Source organism: Lemur catta, chromosome 11 (genome assembly GCF_020740605.2).
Source record: "Lemur catta isolate mLemCat1 chromosome 11, mLemCat1.pri, whole genome shotgun sequence".
Lineage (NCBI taxonomy): Eukaryota > Metazoa > Chordata > Mammalia > Primates > Lemuridae > Lemur > Lemur catta.
This window is the reverse complement of record NC_059138.1, coordinates 36,389,304-36,409,600: the sequence shown is the minus strand read 5'-3', so window position 1 is coordinate 36,409,600 and position 20,297 is coordinate 36,389,304. Positions and strand designations below refer to the sequence as shown.

The following is a 20,297-nucleotide window of genomic DNA, read 5'->3' as shown; positions in this document are numbered from 1 at the left end:
CCATATATTTCATGAGGTGGATGGCACCCTGACTTCATAGCTCTGTCCTAATGGACAAAGCATTTGCCTGGAACTCAGGAAGCCTAGGCTGTCATTGTGGCTGTCACTTTGTAGCAGTGCTTCTCAACTGAGGGACAATTTTGGCTCCTTGGGGACATTTGACAAAGTTTGGAGACATTTTTGGATGTCACAACTTGGGTAGGGTGATACCAGTATCAGATAGATAGGGTTGCTGCTAAACACCCTATAGTGCATAGGGCAGGCCCCCACGACAAAGAATTATCCAGCTCAAAATCTCAATAGTGCTAAGGATGAGAAACCTTTCTTTATAGTTAAGTGAAATGGGCAAGTAACATAATGATTTGGGAACCTAATGTTAACACTTTCATTAATTAAATGAAGATTTTTGGATGAAAGAAGTTGTTTAGAGCTCCTTCCAGCCCCCAAATTGTAGGATTCGAATGAATATTTTAGGACCATCATTCCAACAATCTAGCATTCCAATGTTACTGCAGGGCTGCTCTTTTATACATTTACCAAACCGCGCACTATGATTCCAACATACCAGCACACCGCTCTGCGTAGCTAATTGTTGGGTGATGGACATTTTGGTTGTTGTTTGGCATGGATACTAAACTAAATCGATTTACACACATTCCAAAAAGCATTTGTACAGATATCAGTGCTTCCGCAGAGCCCGTTAAGCAGCTACTCACCCACCGCGCCATTGTGTAGCTTGGCAGACATGCTGACCATAAGCCTTTCACACGCACCGGGGAGCACTTGAGGTCCCATTTCTGAGGCAATTTCAACACAGTTGTGCAGCTGATACTCATCTAAGTCCTGCTTGCTGCAGAAATTCTCCAATGAATTGATTTGGGGAATAAGGCCAAGCTTTTGAAATAATGAGAAAAGAAGAATTATGTTCAAAACTATCTGCTGTTCAAGATTCTAGTTATATAAAAAAATAGATCTGTGAGAATAATGGTCCAAAGGAGACTCAGTCTAATCCTTTAAATTGCTTAGGACTGTAGAGTTTTACGATTTTCAATTTATTTGAGAAATCTTTAAAGATTTATATTAATTGACTTATGGCAAAGAAAATACAAGCAGCCTTTATCTTTTTATTATCATTATTATTATATTTTTTACTTGCTAATAAATTTGTCTTAGCTTTGAAAGACTTTTAATTAGGCTTCTGATAAATTAAGAAATTAAGGCTTAGACACTGCATCCCACAGTGTTACTGTGGAACTCTAATTTCACAAAATTCTCAACATGTAAACAGTAGTGTTCTACATCCAACTAAACTGGTCTCTTGGAGCTTCACAGCATAGATCAGCATATGAAAGGCTCTGAAATGTCCTGCAAGAAAGATATTTTTTAAACTTAGTGTTTCTACACCTATTTAACCACTTGATCCTATATCCAAATAGTACTTTCTAACACCCCATGAAACCAATATTTCACAGGTGCACTTTTGGAATTGCTGGCTTAGACCACGCAGCTACTGTGGCAACAAATGCATTGTTATAAGCTTATTCTCAAATAAAAATCATCTAGAGTTTAATACCTATGTGAAGAAAAGCTGTCCAGGTATATGTTTTAAGAAGAGTTTATCTACGTCATGACCTAATACTACTTAAAATGCTTATTAATGGCTTTGGAAGATACAATACAGAATGTGTTGGTAAAGCATATTGACCACATCAAGTTCGTCATTTTGAATACCTGGTGTTACAAATAGCGTAGAAAATAGGTTTTAATTTGGCAGGTCAAGTGAGGATGAACCTGGCAGCACAGATAAATCTCCCCTGGTCGTCCTTTTGCTTTGTCCATCCTGAAGCTAGTTTCCATGGCTCTTTGCTTCAGCCCTCCCCAGTCTTTCCCTAAGTGTCCTCTGACACTCCAAGCTGGCGCAATTTCAACCCTAGATGACTTCAGTTGACCCTTGAACAGCACAGGATTGAACTGTGCAGGTCCAATTGTAGGCAGATTTTCTTCTGCCTCTGCCACTCCGAGACAGCAAGACCAACCCCTCTTCTTCCTCCTCCTCCTCAGCCTACTCAGCGTGAAGATGATGAGGATGAAGACCTTTATGATGATTCATTTCCACTAAATGAAGAGTAAATACATTTTCTCTTCCTTATGATTTTCTTAATAACATTTTCTCTTCTCTAGCTTATTTTATTGTAAGAATACAGTATATAAACACACATAACATGCAAAATATGTGTTAATCAACTGTTTTAACTTATTGGTAAGGCTTCTGATCAACAATAGGCTATTAGGAGTTACATTTGGGGGAAGTCAAAAGTTATACATGGATTTTCAACTGCGGGCAGGGGCTGGCCCCCCTTACCCCCACGTTGTTGAAGGGTCGGCCATATTCACAGTGCCCCCTGCTCCTCCAGCCTCTCACCCCGTTCTCCCTGCACTCTCCGCACATGTCGTTCCCTCTTACTTCATAGAGAAAATAGACCCCAGCAAAGGGACTGGTGCCTCCTACTTCCTGGCCCCAGACTCCAGTCTCACAGGAATTACCACCTGTCCCGGGCTCTTAGTGCTTAAGTGGAAGAGCTGTCCCCACTGCTTCTCCTCTGCCCTCCGGAAACCCTTCTGTGCCCAATGCTTTCTTCTTTGCTCTCTGCCTCTTGACTGACATTTAAATGGGCTTAAGTCTCTCGCATCTGCAAAATCACCTCCTTGATCTCATACATTCCTCCTGTTACTGCCCCCGTCTCTGCCCCTGGACAGCCACATTTCTTTCTTTTTTTTTTTTTTTTTGAGACAGAGTGTCGCTTTGTTGCCTGGGCTAGAGTGAGTGCTGTGGCGTCAGCCTAGCTCACAGCAACCTCCAACTCCTGGGCTTAAGCGATCCTTCTGCCTCAGCCTCCCGAGTAGCTGGGACTACAGGCATGTGCCACCATGCCCAGCTAATTTTTTCTACATATATTTTTAGCTGTCCAGATAATTTCTTTCTATTTTTAGTAGAGACGGGGTCTCGCTCAGGATGGTCTCGAACTCCTGACCTCGAGCGATCCACCCGCCTCGGCCTCCCAGAGGGGACAGCCACATTTCTTGAAACATTATTTCCTGCTGCCTCCTCTCCCCTCACTCTTCACGATGATACAGTACCTCTGCCCTAACCCATCCCTGAATGTTGGGGTCCCTCAGGGTTCTCTCATCAGCCCCCTTCTTACTCCACAACTACCTCCTAGGGGACCCTGGCAACACCGTGCTGCCATGTGTAGGTGGAATTTACGACTCCATCTTCGTGGTGCACTCTGGATCTGCACTGAGCTAACTGCCTGCTGGCTGTCCCACAGGCTCTGCAAACCAAACATGCCCGAAACCCGCTTTCCTTTCTGTGCCACCCTCTGCTGAGCTGCTCAGTGGAGATAACTGAAGGTGGTCATCTTTGACACCTGCCTCCTGGCCATCAGCACTTGCCACCTAACCCACACCCCACCCGCAGCAAATCAGTCACAGCCTCTAAGATGTATCTAGGAGGCATTTATTGCTTTGTTCCCCTGCTGCTTCCCGAATTCAGGCCACCTGCGTTACCACAGTGGCAGCCCCACAGATGTCCCAGCCTCCACTCTTGCACTCCCAATCAGTTTTCTACACCACAGTCACGGTGATCTTTTTAAATGCAGTTTGTTCAGATAATCCCCATCGTAAAACTTTTCCGCGGCTTCCCATTGCCTCAGGATAAAATCTAAACCGAGAGGATGCTCTCCTCTCCCCGCTCCCATCCTCTTAGGTCCCTGGTTCTTAATATGGGAGGCACCTCCCCCCTTGGGAGCATTTTGGAAATTCGTGGAGGTGGCTTTAGTTGTCACAGTGATTGGGTGGTGTTCAGTACTGGCATTTAGCAGGTGGGAGTCAGAAATGTGAGACATTCTCACGAAACAGAATGTCCCCAACAGCGTTTGAATGTTTCACTGAACATCCATGAAGGAGAAAATCCTGTTCCTAATGGTCTGAGCTGGGAGCCTATTTTTTTTTTTTAACATGTAAACATGTTTATAACACAGCTGCTTTCATGGCTGTCTCATAGATAGTGATTCGACATCTACGAGCATCTTCCTACTTCATTATATCTTCTGGTGTTTCCAAGCCTGTCCATATACATACTGAAGTCCAGATGATTTATTTATTACTTTTGATTTTTCCTCTGTATTAATATTAGCACCTTACATTGATATTATTTGGAAGTTATAGGTACAGGTAGGCTATGAATTTCATTTCAGGGTAGTAAAGAATGTTAGAAAATATTTGTAATCAAAAGGGGAGGTTGGGGCAGATGAGGCTGAGAACCATTGCACGAGTCACACTGAGCTTTTTGGGTCAGTCCCTGCCACTACTCCCAGGACCTCGCACCCCACACTGTCACCACCTGCTTGTCTGCATCCCCCCTTCAGAGAGTGAGCCCCAGGGCGGCAGGGATGGTGCATGTCTTGTTAACATCTATGCCTACTACCAAATCTAATTTATACTAAGTGCTTCATAAAAATTTGCTCAATAAAGAAGAATATTTACATTTCTACTATTGTATCTTTAACTTGATACTAAAAGGAGTGCATTCTCCAAACACAAACCAAGTGAGAAGAGAAGAAAAAAGCCAGATGGGCTAGGGCTGGGGACAAGGGCAGCCAACCAGAGATTATTTACAGCTATTGGTCTGAGCCGGTTTGGAGCCGGCCATTCCTGGAACTCAGCAGATGGACCAGTTGACAAGAGTCCCTGTCAGCTATAGGATTTTGTAATGCATGACTCATTTATTCTCCTAGAAACTTCTAAGTACTTTATGTTTACCAAGTGCAGTCCATTCCAGTTTCAAAAGAAGAATGGCAGTTTTATATTCTAGAATGCCTAATATACTTTTGACTCTAAACACAGTTTTATAGAAGCACATAGCATGTAATCTGGACAACTAAAAACAAATTTCAGCTGCCTCACTATGCTTGTCAAACAAAAGGCATTTGTGCAAAAGGAGTGCTGGTGTTTGAACATAGGTTTCATTTGGTCTTCTTGGTCATATACTCCGGTCTTAGATGCAAATGTTAATCTGGCTGCAGAGGAGAATGAACTTTGAAAGGGCCAAGACCCAAGCAGTCGAGTGTCTTATTTCCCAGAGCAGCCAAAGCGGTGGTGTGGCATTAATCACAACGGTCTGTAATAATGAAATGTGCAATGACTTTCTCCTGCTGGACATTTTGGGTTGGGGACTACAGTGGACACTGGAGGTGCCCGGCTTGGATCCTCTATGGCAGGATGGTGTATCCATCCTCCAGCTGCTGTGGCATTGGCTCCTAAAAGGCTCACAGCTGTCCCCTTCAGAAAACTTCACTCAGACACCGGATCCAGTTTATATACTCACTGGGTGGGGGGTGGGGGTGCAGGTGATGGTGGTGATGACCCTGTAGCCAATGACTTCAGTGCATATAGGCCCACCCCTCTGCCTCCAGGTGGGTTCAACTTTGTGGTGCAAACCCTGCTCCCGAGCTCCTGTGAGGTCAGACTGAAGCCATGCTGCAGTAAGACATCCTTCCTTCTCCCGTCCTCTCTGATTTCCCTCACTCCTCTTCTCCCAGGAACACACCCTCAATAAATCACATGCACCTGAATCTCAGCTTCTGTTCTTAGGGAATCTGACCTAAAACAGGGGTCTAGGGCCTGTTCTGAGGTTTCTGACAGTTTGCAAAGATCAGATTGCTCCCTCAATTTTTATCCAGGCTTCAGGGTTTTCCATAGCTATATGTAAGGGAATGAATGATCGCTTGAAAACTGATCAAATGGATATATTTAAAACTTAAGTTCAAATTCACTTATTGCCTCTATCAAACATCGTTGTAATGATTTTATTTACATGTCTGTCTTCTGTATCAGGCTGAGAATTCTTTGAGGACAAGAACCAAATTTCATACCACAGGACCACACAGCCTGGCCCGTGTCCACTCAGTGAATAGGCGATGAATGGATAATTTGTACAGATGCATTTAATATAGCATCAAGTGATAATCTTTGGAATTTTCAAAGTTTAAAAATATTTGGGATATGGATTTAAAATGAGAGGTATGTTGGTTCTTATACATTTGAGTTTCATTATTATTATAACATCCCTTAATGACCTAGGACTTCATCGGTTTCTTCACTAATTTCACTATGTTCTGCACTGTGAACCTTTCTTTACTTTGCCTAAGTTCCCAACTTTTAGCATTTTTTCCCCTAAATTAAACCTGTTGGATTTGATTTGCTTCCTTTTGCAACTCACTTGTTGGTTCTTGAGTGCAGTTCTATTTAAAGCTGCTCAGTAGAGAAGACGAATTATACGCATAGGGAAATCATGATAGTTTAAATTTCCCATTGAAGAGTTTGTTTCTGCTTCCTACTTCACTTCTGCCATAATATGGAAGAACCTCACCTCAACTCTTCCACAGCCCTCCATGTGCAGGATGTAGACCACCTTTGCTTAAGGTTGCCTGCTAAAATGTGGCCATAAGGTCTCTGTGCAAATTTTTAACTCTGCGTTTTAGCTTGAAAGCAGCCATATGTAAGCACACAGGCCTGGCCATATTCCAATAAAACTTTGTGGGGCTACGGTTTCCCAATTAAGTCATGATATTAGAGATTCTCACAAATATTCAAAAATGCAATTTTAACAAAGAAATTTGATTTTTATCCATGAAGTTACCTTTTAATAATCCCCCCAAAATTCTATACAATTCTGTTGAAGGTGGGATGAAACTGGTACTTTCATACTTTTCTGGTGATCCTGAAAATTAACTGGGGAATGCTTTCTAGAAAACATTTTGACAAATTATTTCAAGAGTCATAAAACCTTAAGTAAGGAATACATTTAAAAATATTTTAAAAATATGTATCAAATATACATGGTAGTAAAAAACAGAAGCAACTTACACAACAACGAATAGAGTAATAGATGAATAAGTTAAGTCAATGTACTGAATGCCCCAACTCTGCCCAGGGACAAGCCTGGGTCTGAAGGGCTGCCCAGAGTGAGGTTTGGAAGGAATGCTTATGGCCCAACTCTGGGGAAAGATGCTGAAAGAAGTCACTTAGGAAATATTTTGCACAGTTCCTAAAAGTGATCAGAAGACTACATAAGCACCATAAGAAAATGCTCATGATAAAATGTGAAGTGAAAAAATCCATATACATAATTTTATGGGCACGCTGATTACAATGATATGAAAGCATAGGATGTACACAATGGGAACTTACAAAATGATAACAATTTAAGTGATTGGATTTCTACCCTAAACGCTCTATAATGCCAGCATGTTGCAATGGCTCAGAGAAGGGATCTGGAACCAGGCAGTGTGGTTCTCATTCCTGACTCACCAGCCCCGTGACCCTGCGCCTCAGATCTATCACCTGTAAAATCATGATAGTAGCTATCTCACAGGGTCACTGTGAAAATTAAATAATATGTAAAACACTTAAAACCATTACTGGGACATACTGTTATATAAGATTTGTAATTACTATTAGATAACTTTTATAATTAAGCAAATGCATTTATAGTTTTCCAGAAACATTTCACCAGGGAGTCTAAAAGCAGAATTATAACGGTGCTCAGCTGAGAACGAAGCATCCACAAAGCTCTGTGATACTTACAGAATCAACCAGGATGTGTGAATGAATGTGGGATTCTCCTTCCAAAGGCTGGGAAAAATAGACATCGATGGAATATTGTACATCTGGTTCTAAACAGATGGGTGTAGGAAGGAGCATGATTCTGTATTAAGAGAAATAAAGCAAAAATTCAGTGACAAAAGACCAATTATATTACCTGAGTGGCCATAGTACCTGGTAGCGTTCCCCCTGTGCTGTGAAGTGGGCACCACTGTGGGGCTAAGGCCAGGTCTAGGTCAAGACCAGCACAGGTGGGTTGGCTGGGTGGTGAATTCACACGTAGATCCTTAGTGGCTCTTCCACAGGATTGTGACAAATAGCAAAGTCTTAGAAACTATTGGCCATGGGTTGTCATGACAGCTCTAGGGAAAGGATGGAATAGATATCCTTCATTCTATCTGTCACACTGTTACCAACAGGGTCTCTGTTTTGTTTTGCCACAAATCTCTGATGAGGCACAGTGAGTGGCCTCAAAATTAGTAGCTTTTAACCTCATAGACTCTCAGCTGTTAAGACTACTCAAGCTGAATATTTTGTTCTTATTCTTGTAACATTTTACTTTTTCACATTTCCATTTGGGGGACTGGAAAAGGAACATTCCGGATTTAGAGTCAGGCTATCTGGGTTGGGATCCTGGTTCTGCTACACACTAGTAATGAGTCTCGGGCAAGTCATTTAAGTATGCTTCTTCTCAATTTCTTCTTCACCTGATGAAGACAAAATCTACCTCACCAAGTTATGAAGATACAGTGCAGCACACAGTAAGTGCATAATAAATGTTATAGTCTCCTTCAACACTTCTTTTCCACTTAGTTCCCAGATACAAATTATTGATTCAGGAATGAAATCCCAAGAAACTTTCAATGTCTGAGGTCAGGTCCCAAGCATACCTGGCAGCTGCTGGTAAGGCAAAAGATGGAGGCTTTGGCTGTGGATTCCTGCGTGTGCAGTACTCGTGCCCTCCGGGGGGGTTCACCACGAGCTGGACAGCCCAGTCAGCTGCAGACTAGACAGGCACGACACGAAAGCACATCATGATGAGGGTGCAGGAAACTATTTTACACTCATTCATATATACCTAATGGATAGGACATAAACTGAATTTGCAACCCACATGCTACTTGGAAAATAGAGCTTTGGAGTTGAAAGCGGTCTTAGAGGTTTGCTCCTGGGCCCAACTCTCGTGTCTGAATTGTGATCCAGGCAGAAAGAACATTGTTTCTGGGTATAGCTATACTCATGGGCCTGGAAATACCCTAACCCTCCTGATAGGTCTAAATTTTCAACCTCCGTCTCCCAAAGAGTTGATTAATTCATCATGTCTGAGATTGCAGAACAAATAATAATGATTTGGCATCATTCACTAAGGGATATATATATATATGAAAGATATATATATATGATATATATACACACACACATACACACATAGAGAAATATGTAAATTAGCTATATTCTGGATGCCTTACAATTTGGAAAAGCTTTTTAAAGTTGTCAGGGATATACTGTCTCCATGGATAAATTAATCTATTTTTTCTTTTTTAATGGCTTTCTTATATTCACCAAGTCAAAGTACATTAAGCTCCCTTGGCTTTCATTTGTAAGTGAGAAATAGAGAATTATGTTATATGCAGAATTGCAAATATGGTCTCTAGCAGGCCTTCAGAGCCTCTAAGACCACACCCACCTCCAGCTGTGGAAAATATTTTTCAAGGGAGATGGTTGGTAGGTTTCAGATGACCAAAGAAAAGGTTAGGAACCACTGCTCTAGATCAAGTATTTTTCTAATTTGGTTTCTGGTCTGTCTTAGATGTTTCTCGACAGGCGGGAGGTGGGAGTGGGAGGTGGGGGGCGGGGGTGTCTGCTTTTAGTCTTTCTCCTGTTGCAGGGCAGGATCCAAATGCAAGTAAATGTCTCTGCTGCGTCGTCTGTGAGTCTCCATACATGTGTTGGTTTATTAAATTTTTGGAAGAAAAGTCCCAGGAGGACAGGATTCATGTTATTTTAGTTGTTTATTGTTCTTATACAAATATTCAGTCACCACTTCCGTAAACCTGGTACCTTAAATATACATAATAACTCCAGTTTTAGCTTCTCTCCCTGGGATCAAGAACGTGTGCATACGGCTCACTGTGTTGCTTCAATATCTCTAGGAAACCCTTTGGTTTGTAATGCTCTCCAGATGTTCTACTTTTTGCACATCATTTTATGATGAACTTTTTCTAGCAAGGCTGAAATGAAAACATTTAGTTTGAGAATTCCTTTCGGTCAGTTTTGACCGTCAAAGAACTTGCAGTTCAAGGATACCTGGGCTTCATAGCGGATGGCAACAGTGAAGTCCACAGGAAAGGGAATGTTGCTGACAGCAAATCTCAAGCCAGCCCCAGGGAGAAGCCTGGCAAAGCCGGGTCCAGTCCATGTGACAGGGTTCCCAGGAACTGGCTCTCGTAAAACAGTGTGAACAGCAGGCCCCTGGCCAAAAGTCACCAAGCTCTAAAATGGGAGAGGAATGTAAATAGCTTTGCCTACAGCCAAGGCCTAGAAGAATGCAGGAAAACAAAACAAAACAAACCACCCCCAAACCAAAAAAAACCACTACCCTCCTCCCCATATTTCCTGGTGTGTATATGATTCATGTGAGTCGCGGATAAATTATTCCAACCAGGATATGGTCCAGAATCCAGCTGAGAACAATGTGCTGAAACTGCAGCTTTGGAACATACGTTACTGTATAGAATGACTGATTGGAAAGCAGTGTCACTAGAAGCCACTTTAATTTTAAATACCCCATGTATTAATGAACTGAGCAAAACCCACACTGACCTTGGGTGTCCTCAGATACAATTGTGGAGTTCTGGCCAAAATATGGAAGGAAAAGAATAGTCCCAGGCCTACTTTACAGATTTTGCATAATCATGCATGACAATGAGAAAACCCACACGGATTTATTTTCTAGCTATTTCTCCTATGCAAACACGGGAGAAATGCTCCTCTTCTATCTGCTTGGGGGCATATAAGTACAAACCTCCTAACACACTTGATTGATGAGAATCCCTGATGGTCTCTATACTGGACGTCAGCCTGAGGCCATCTGGACCCTGTAGATAATACCTCTTTAATTACTTTTGCATCTGCCTCTCCACCCTCAACAGCCTCCGCTCAAATTCCTCCTCTTCTTTCTTTTGCCTTTGCTGCTGCAACAGTCTCTTGGCTCTGCTCTCCTCTCTCTCCCTGGTCCAATACATATTATGAATACATACCTCTGCCAACAAAGCAATTCAAACTCTTTCTAACTTCCAATAGAATAGTGCTCGAGTACCTTAGCCTGGAGTTCAAGTTGCTTTGTGATCCCCACCAAACTGTTCTTCATTTGATGTTTGTTTAGTAACAATTAAGTGCCAGCCTCTGAATTAGGAATGCAAAGATAAATAGGATGGAGCCCCTGCCATAGAGGAGTTTAGAATCTTGCAGTAAAGAGAGCAATGTAAATAAGCAACTGTTCTACCACATTTGATTTTAATAGACAGGCATATGTAAAGTCATCCTTATGTTTTTCAGACAGTTAAGACATACCATCAAAATTGCAGTAGACACTCTACATTCCCATCCCAGGTCCCTGTTACCTGGTTGGTGCACCTACCCCCTAGTTGCTGTGCGTGTGGCTGCTAGCAGTTCACAGTTGACCCTTGCTCTGGAGAACTGCTCTCTCACATCTCCCCAACCTGCACACCCATCCCTCAGAGAACTCACAGCCAATAACTAACTGATACAAGAGTATAAACGGCTGGCCATGTTGTCTCAAAGGGCAGGACGACTTGGACTGCAGTTTATGCTCCTGAGGTCCTCTGAGTATTAATCCAAGATTTATTTTGCCCGAGACCACTTCTTACTCTGCCCTTTTTTTCTGTCTTGTTTCCTTCACTGTCTTAAAGAGTATTCCTGAAGAACACTTTCTTAATAAATCACATGCAGCTGAATCTCATCTTAGGCTCTGCTTCTAGGGCACCTGACCTGAAACAGTTGATACCAGTTTACCTAAAAGTAGATCCTAAGATGCAATTCTGGAGGTGGATAATTTACTGTTCAGCTGGCAGTGAGGACCCCGGTATGCAACATGTACTGACGATCCCTGGCATGCAGTAGTGGTGTGATTGCTAAAACTGTCACCTGTGGAGAATTGGTATAAGATAAAAGGGGAAGTGGAGGAAATACTGACTTGAGCAGTATCTCTGGCATTGAAAGATATGCAAGACATAGTAATTATAAGGACTGTGGAAATGAGTGGCTGTTGTTGAATGTCTTTGATGAGAGAAAATGACAGGCTCAGGATAATCAATCACCAACTTAAAGCAAAGTATGAGAATCAGAGGGCCTGTTTGGGGACATGCTCATTAAAGAGATGCTCATCTCCTTAAGGGCAGGAAGACCTGAAGACTAGTCATGAGACTTAGCTGTAAGAGTTGCAGAACTTCAGAGAAGGCCAAAGTATCAGCCTAGCTAAATTACCTATGCAAACATGCAGATTTCTTGGCCAGGCCCAGATTCTCTGATTTAGCATCTCCAGGGTCAGGCAATAGAATCTGCATTTTAAAACTCCCCAGGTAATGCTTATGCACAGTGAGATCTGAAGATCACTGATCTGTGCCACTGGGATAAGGGGAGGGGTATAGTGACTCATACCCTGCTCTTCCCTTTCAGGTGGACTTCAGATTGAGGAGAGCTACTTCCAGCATAGAGTCAGAGAAGGCTCCATAGGGCTGTAGTGTGGGAACAGAGGCATGCTTCCTCACAGGGAGGCAGTGGGAGACATGGGTTGATACACATGAGAACCTTGAGCCTCAGGTTCTCCTCAGCACTCTTAGACTACAGATGGAACCCGCTTGCTCGTATTGGAAAACAGAGCCACCATTCTACTTCTACCACATTGCAGACAATGTAGAAGCCTCCAAGGATGCAAGAGGCTTATAAGAAAATGCATGCCTTCCTCAGGATCTGCCTGTGCTCCCCACCTGACCACTTGCCCAATAATTAGGGTCAAGTCTCTGCATGTCAGAGTGGGAAAGTACTGGACCTTTGAAAGGGATTATAACCAAAGGAGCTGTGGGATCTGGCTAACATGTACCATTAGCAACTGGGAGGGAATGGCTGGGTATGGATCCCGAGGAGCAGAATATGAAACTGCATAAGGGGGAGTTTGTAAATTTGGGGCCACCTGTGCTGTAAGATTTAGTAGCCTCACAAGGGCCCTGGGAGATGGATCTGATATGTTACTTGAGTAAGTATTGGAAGCTTGCCAACAGTCATGGCCCAGAAGAAATAAAGTGGAAATACCAGAACTGCTGTAGCAGGTTGTAGAGTGGATACAAGGCTCAAAGAAGTTGGGATGCTAGAATGGATCTCAGGTACAAGACCAGAAAACCCACCAGCTAACATGTTCCTGGTGGGAGAGGAGCACAGGATACTCCATCTACCAAGACAGCAGGAATGAACTGGAGGGGACCACCAGCATTACTGAGAAGCTGGGTATTCACTAGACCATCAAAATCTGGGAAGTAGTACTGAACTCTTGAAAGCAAGATGGGTATAATTATTATACTGGGCAGCAAGGCTAGAATGAGAGATAAGGGGGACTGACCCACAGGAATCTTCTTTGGAGATGGTTAATAGAACATGGTGTTCCTAGGAGCAAGATCGATGATCAGTAAACAAAAGTATTGTTTAATGTATATAATCACAAGTGGGCAAGCATGAATCAGCAGAAGGCTGAGGTCAGCTGCACCATGGAAAGACATGATCTTTTGCCAAGTTTCTAGATTAGAGCCACTTCTCAGACCCAGAACCCCCTAACTGAATAAGAGGCCAGGTCCCAGTGAGGAAGGGCTCTTCAACATCACAGCAAGTGTGATTCTCTTACTCATTCTCCAAAGAGATCTACGGTTATTTACTTGAGTAACTAACTGTCTATTGGGGAAGGAGACAGACTCATATCTTTCAGTGTTAGTGGATACAGGATATGAGTTGATGCTGATAACCAGGTACCCAAAGTGCCACCAGAGTGCCCTGTTAGAATAGGGCATATGTGGGTCAGGGAATAAATGGAGTGCTGGCCCAGGTCCCTTTCATAGTGAGTTCATTGGATTTACAGAGCCACCTATTGATAATTTACTCAAATTCCTGAATATATAATTGGAATGGACCTGCTTTTTAGTTGACATTGGTTCTTTGACCTGTAGGGTAAGAGCTTTTATAGTAAGAAAAGCCAAGTCAAAGCCTGCGAAATGAGCCCCCAACCTACCCACCCCCAAGCCACAATAGTACATAAAAAGCAATATTGCAAATCAGGGGCATCCTCAAAGTGCCACTCTCAAGACTTAAAGTGGGAACGGGTGGTTCCCATCATATGCCCCTTTAATTCACCAGTCTTGTTCCTGAAAAAATCGGTGGATGACTGGTAGATGGAAGTGAATTACCACAAATTTAACCAAATTGTAGCCCCACTAGGAGTTGTTGTGCTAGATGGAGTATCTTCACTAGGCAGATTAATACAGCCTATGGTACATGCTGTACAGATATTGATGTGCAAAAATGTATTCTTTTCCATACCTATAAGGAAAAAGAAACAGCAGGAGTTTGTATTTATTTGGGATTGGCAATACCGAGCGTTCACAGTCTTGTTCCAGGGCTATGTTAATGCTCCTTCTCTCTGTCACAACAGAGCCTAAAAGGATCCGAACCATCCAGATATTCTACAAAATATCACACTAATCCCCTATGTTGAGGGCTAGTGAAGTGGGTCCCTTTGCCCAAGGTGGTGTTCTGTGGTCTCCCACAGGGAGAATCAACACTCTGTGGCCTTGGTGGGCACTACTTTGAGGGTTCAGAGTGTCTAATTCACAAAGGTAGGAAAACATAACATCTCCTCTGCACAAGGGACCCACTTTGCATGGAAGTAGTTCAGCAGTGGTCATGTGAGTTTAGGATCCACTGCTCCTACACAAACCATACCACCCAGAAGATGCTGACCTGAAAAGGTAATGGAATGGGGCCCCTTAAAGATGCAGCTGACACATCAGCTTCACTAGCTTAGAAATGGCACCCTGTGAGATGGGGCAGCATTCTTCAGGATGTTATGTATTCCTTAAATCCATGACCTTTATGTGATGCTGTGTCCCAGCAGGTAGAACACATGGGTTTGGGAACCAAGTAGGATCAGCCATGCCCACCAACACTCCCAGTGACCATGGGAATTTGGGCTTCTTGTCATTGCAACATCAGGCTCTGTGGATCTAGAGGTCTTGATTCTTGGATGAGGACAAAGAGTTCCACTAACCTTAAAGTCATGGCTGCTGGTCACTTGGGCTACTCATGCCAGGAGACCAGCAATCACAGGAAGGAAATACCATAACTGATGGGTGGACATGAGGAATATTTATGGCATAGACGGATCCACTGGGGCATCTCTTATACCTGTGGCCTGATAAGGGTATGGTAAGCAGGGGCTCCAAACCCTGAGATGAGTCATCTCACCCAGAAGTGCTAGTTGAGAATAAGAAGAATCTAGAATGGGTGGAGAGGTGGGAGGGAGACAGTATCAATTGTAGCCTTGGTACCAACTATAGCAGCTAGAGGCTATAATTTGTCCTACTAATGTCCTTTTGTAAACTTCCCCAGGACTTACGACCAGTCAGAATCCTGGAGAAGCTATGCCTGCATGCAGTGAATTTAATATAAGAAGAAAATGCACAGGGCCAGCTGCATGGCCGCGCAACCCGCAAAGTTGCCCGGCACCCCATACTCAAAAGGGCTCTATGCTTGGTTTAATGCCTTGTTGCTACTCTCCTGAAATAATTAATACTTTTCCTTTGAACTTGCTCTATAAGTGAAGTCTCTTGGGACAATGGCATGTGCACATAAGCAGAAGAGATACGCACATATGTCTGCTTCCTTGTGGCCCCATTACATATAGCACACACAATGGCCCATGGACACAGAATTCTAGAGGACTTACTATGCGCGATGGTTCAGTGAGACCAAAAGAGGGGTATGTGTGTGTCTAAGCAGGGGTATCAACAGCTCCAAGAAGCCAAGCTTTCTGTTAGAACAAGAACTTGCCTGGAATGCAGAAAAAAGGCAAAGGCATTCTAAGAAACATGAAACACCAAGGCCCCCTACTGCATCCTTTTTTATTCATGTGACTTCCCTGTATTAGCCAACTACTTCTTCTGAGAACGATGACAAAAAGGAAAGAGAAAGATAAGGCAACCCACAGTTTCTTTTCCTTTCAACCCTTCTGTACTCATCAGTAGGCTGAAGGTAAAGTGTTGATAGAACACATAGCAAGAAGTGAAATAAAAACAGTGGATTTAGTTTTTTGCAGGCTTCCTAGTGTTCTGGTAAGAACAAAAAACATATGTATGTGTGACTACAAGTTGACAATGTGGATAGGAATACAAATTTGGTAATTTCAGTGATTCCAATACTCTTAAGTTTGCAGTTATAATAGGCATTGCATGATATAAAGATGCAGAGTAAAATTCATGCTAATAATTTAAATTTTTTTCTATTTTATACAGAATGACATTAAATCAGCAAATAATAAAATACTATGGCAGGTTGAGAGAAAGACCATGAAAGAAAGCAAAAAGCTTTATATTATAGTGGTTTCAATATCTCTTTTCCTGATTTTTGAAGAGGGGCCCTGTAGGTGGGTCTGAGTGTGAAAGGAGTGAGCGTTAGTAGATGCTGTTGGTCTGCAGCCGGGTCCCCGTTACTGGGCCAGGGCAACCATCTGCCAGCTCCTGGGACTGTTGGCTGCTAAGGCTCACAACTTCCCCCTTCTCTTGAGGTTTGCCCTTGGTCAACAAGAGCCACCTCGCCTGGGAGGTCACCCACATCTGCCTTGGCAGCACACAACCAATGACTGGCTGACAGGGAACACAGCAGGCCGGCCCTTGTGCCTCAGTGGGGGACAACTCTGCGGTGCAATTTAAGCTTTGGAGCTTCCCTGGAAGATGGCGCCCAAAGCTAGACTCTACCCCAGCCCTCATCCTTGCCTCACCTTTCCTCATTTCCTAGCCTATCTCCCTCATGCCACCACAGCTTGTTCCTGATATGCACTCCCTCAATAAAACACATGCACCTGAATCCCTGTTGTAATCTGCTTTGAGAAACTCAGCCTAAGACACTGACTCAGTACACACTCACACATGTGTGTGCACACATTTATATAAAACTGGAAAAAAAATTCACACAAAATATGACCTTATTATGTTTCCTTCTGTTGTACTAAACAGACCCACTAAACTGATTCCATGGCCTACTTACTGACTGGAATGACTTGCAGTTTGAATATTACTGCTCTACAGGACCCCAGAGATGGAAACAATGAATGATGTCCAGATGTCAGGGTAGGGAATGTCAGAGAAAGATAAGTCCGAATTGAATCGTAAGGGATGAGTTGAAGTTTTACAAATAGATAACACACAGGTGGAGATTTCAGGCAAGAGTTAGGAGAGCATGTAGTGTTAGAGCAGGGTTCCTCAAAGTGCTGTCATGAACCACTTGTATCAGATCATCTTGGGATGCTCAGCAAACGTGTACATTTCTTAGCCAGGCTCAGATTCCTTGATGTGGCATCTCCAGGCTCAGGCCCTGGAATCTACATTTTAAACAAATTCTCAGGTGATATTTATACACAGTCAAATTTGAGGATCATTGATCCGTGCCACAGGGATAAGAGGAAGTCAATAGTGACCCATTCCCCAATGTGCTCTCTTAGGTGGAGTTCAGCTTGAATAGAGCTACTTCCAGCCTAGAAAGTCAGAGAAGCCTTCATGGGGAGGTGGCGTGGGAACAGGGATGTGGCGTGGCCACAGAAACAAGGACAAGAAAGAGCACAGCCATGATGATGGGTGTGTGCGGACCATGCAGCAGGAACTCTGACCCTCTCAGTTGGAGGTACTTCTCCTTCATCTGAGGTCCATGTCACGTTATATGTGGCTCTTTTATGATGCTTAACCCGCCCTGCCATGCAGTAGATGTGTGTGAATAGGACTCATTTCCTCCACAACAAGCTTAAGGGCAGGCCAGTGTTTCTGTTTTCATTCATTCAACCATTTCACTCACTCAGGAAGGTCTCTTATGTGTAAGGAACTGTTTCAGGTGCTGGGTTTGTGAACAAGACAACCAGGTGTGCTTTCACTCACTGCTCCAGCACAGCCATTTGTGCATATATACCAGGGAATGCTCAATAAAGATCTCAGCGCAACTGATAAATGAAGCAATGGACCAATGAACAAACAGGCCTACGGCAGTCACTACTTTGCATGAATAATAGTTCGATGGTCACAAGGTCTTCAGGACTCCTTGGGCTCCTGAAGCCATTGGGAGCCAGGCCTTGGGGAGGTGGCATCATTCTGGCACTGACACCAGTACTGACCAACCTCAACTGCCTTGGAGTCCAAGGCATGGCCACAGCATCATCCCACTGGCCATCAGCTTATCTTTTCTTCTCCAGTTAGTAGTGGGGCCATTGCTCAGCACTTTACCTCTCCTCACTAAAATGACTAGAAATTGTGAATTCCCAGCGCCTGACTCACCAACCCTGCAGAGCCCAGCTTTCTAGAAATTTTCGTTTTGAAAAGAATTAAAGCTATTGACGTTTTCCCCAGAGGCTCTAATTACTCTGAGCTGGCTCTTCCTCCCCTCCATTTCTGTTCATGAGGGTAACAAGAGCTTACTGTGAGCGCTCACACAGGCCAGGCAGGCTCTAAGTGTGTTATTCATCATGGCGTGTCACGGCAGCCATTAATAAATGGTTTACCTCACTCTGCTCGCCAGCATGTAGGCTTTGCTTCTGGTTTCTCTTCAGTATTATGTTTCCTTTGTCAATTATGAAATCATTTCCTTGTTGCTGGAAATACACATCACATTTAGGCCAAGCTGTTGCTAATATCTTAAAAAGAAAAGACAGTTAAAATATAACCATCAAAAGTATCAATTCCAGGTAATCATGATTCTCATTGGAAGAAGTAATGCAGACAATTTATAATTTTTTGTTTTTTTTGTGAAAATGGGGAAATTTTTGGTGGTCCTAAGACTGTACGTTGGGTTTTCTTTTTAAAGTATCCTAGTAAAATCCTAAACTGGGAAAACATTCAATTCTTACATACTGGTTTTGTGATGTTTAAAAAAGTATAAATGCCATGTTTAAATGTTAGATGTCAAGAAGGAAGTTGAAGAAAACCAACAACAGACATGGCATAGAAATTCAAAAAATTAGCAGACAGTGTAACTTTCTCCAGCCCAGTTCTGTTTGTAGATTTTGGTTTTACAAGTTCACATGAGAGGTGCTTTCAGGATAGCCAAATTCCACCAGCCAAACTAAATGAGAGGGAAATCGCATTCATGCAACTCTGATTTCCTTAAAACACTGGTTTTTATGGGATTTTCTTTTTTATCTTTCCCTTAGTCACTCAGTTGCCAACCCAGTGAAAATCTCCAGTTGTTCCGTTTCCCAGTTTTCACTGCATCCTGGATATTGGTATCTCCCCGGTCAATGGAAATACTGTTGGTTTTATAGAAAAGATTTTTAATTTTACAGGCACCCTGGTTGTTTGTCATGAGCGTGCAGCCTGGAGGACAGCTGCAGCCTGCTTCAGCAACCTGGTTTATTTCAGCATTTACTATTCTGCCCCTCAGCCATGCTCTCTGCGCAGCTCCCAGGCCTCTCTGGTGAGGACCCTTTGGATGGGCCGTTCTAGGATTATGTCCCTGTGTCCCTTTCTTCCACCACTGTGTTCATCTTGTAACACAAAATTATAAACTATTTCACTGATACTATGTAGAAAATATATACTATGGAATTGGCATTTATACTGTACTACATTAAATTCTATACTATCTTAAATTCAATCAATATTAGCTTGTTGTGACTTTAAACCACATTTCCTCTACAAGTTGTTCCTGTAAGAAAGTAAACCAGTGCTTCCCCAACTGCACAGGAATCACCTGGGGCTCTTGTTAAAATGCAGGCCTGATTCAGTAGCCTAAAGGTAGGTCTGAGCTTCTAATGAGCTCCCAGGTGATTCAATATTGCTGGTCAGCAGACTGCATTTTCAGTAGCAAAGGTATACACTGCTTTTGGAAGAGCCACCAGGGAAGTTAATTGTAATTCTTCTTTGTTCTCCAATTAGAGTATTAAAACAATTATTCATAAGATGCAGTCTTGGTTTTATGTTCCTTCCTGTTTCCATCTGCAACCTTTCTCTTCTCTCTGCTACCACTTCACTTAGATCCTTATCTGTTCCCGTCTAGACTATTGCAGACGGCTCTTCCCTCCAACCTGGGCTTCACTTCTGTTAGATTAAGTTTGCATGAACACTGAGAACAGTCTTCTTGACATCATTCCATTTTCTTGCTCAGAAAGCTTCAATGAGTTCTCATTGCCCAAAGAATAAAATTTAGCCTCCTGAGTAGGAGAGTGTAATTTTATTTTCCAATACTTCTTCCCTATGTAAACTCCCTGCTCTAACTGTGAATATACTTGTATTGTTTCTCTTCTGAGCTGTTATTTTTAAGACTTTGGCTAGACTGTCTTCTCATCTATTTCACCAATCGCAATCATGCTGTTT

The 20,297-nt window shown here is 42.9% G+C and overlaps 1 protein-coding gene across 2 annotated transcripts in view; it reads right to left on the bottom strand.

Annotated features, from left to right (window-relative positions):
- LAMB4 (laminin subunit beta 4) overlaps positions 1 to 20,297 on the bottom strand; it is a 95,098-nt gene that overhangs the window by 36,418 nt on the left and 38,383 nt on the right. For both annotated transcript variants that reach the window (XM_045565432.1, XM_045565433.1), the window contains exons 15-18: positions 9,973 to 10,158; positions 8,556 to 8,671; positions 7,648 to 7,768; positions 717 to 894 (exon numbers count right to left, since the gene is read on the bottom strand). In XM_045565432.1, coding sequence (XP_045421388.1) covers positions 717 to 894; positions 7,648 to 7,768; positions 8,556 to 8,671; positions 9,973 to 10,158 — 601 coding nt within the window. The remainder of the gene's footprint in view (positions 1 to 716; positions 895 to 7,647; positions 7,769 to 8,555; positions 8,672 to 9,972; positions 10,159 to 20,297) is intronic.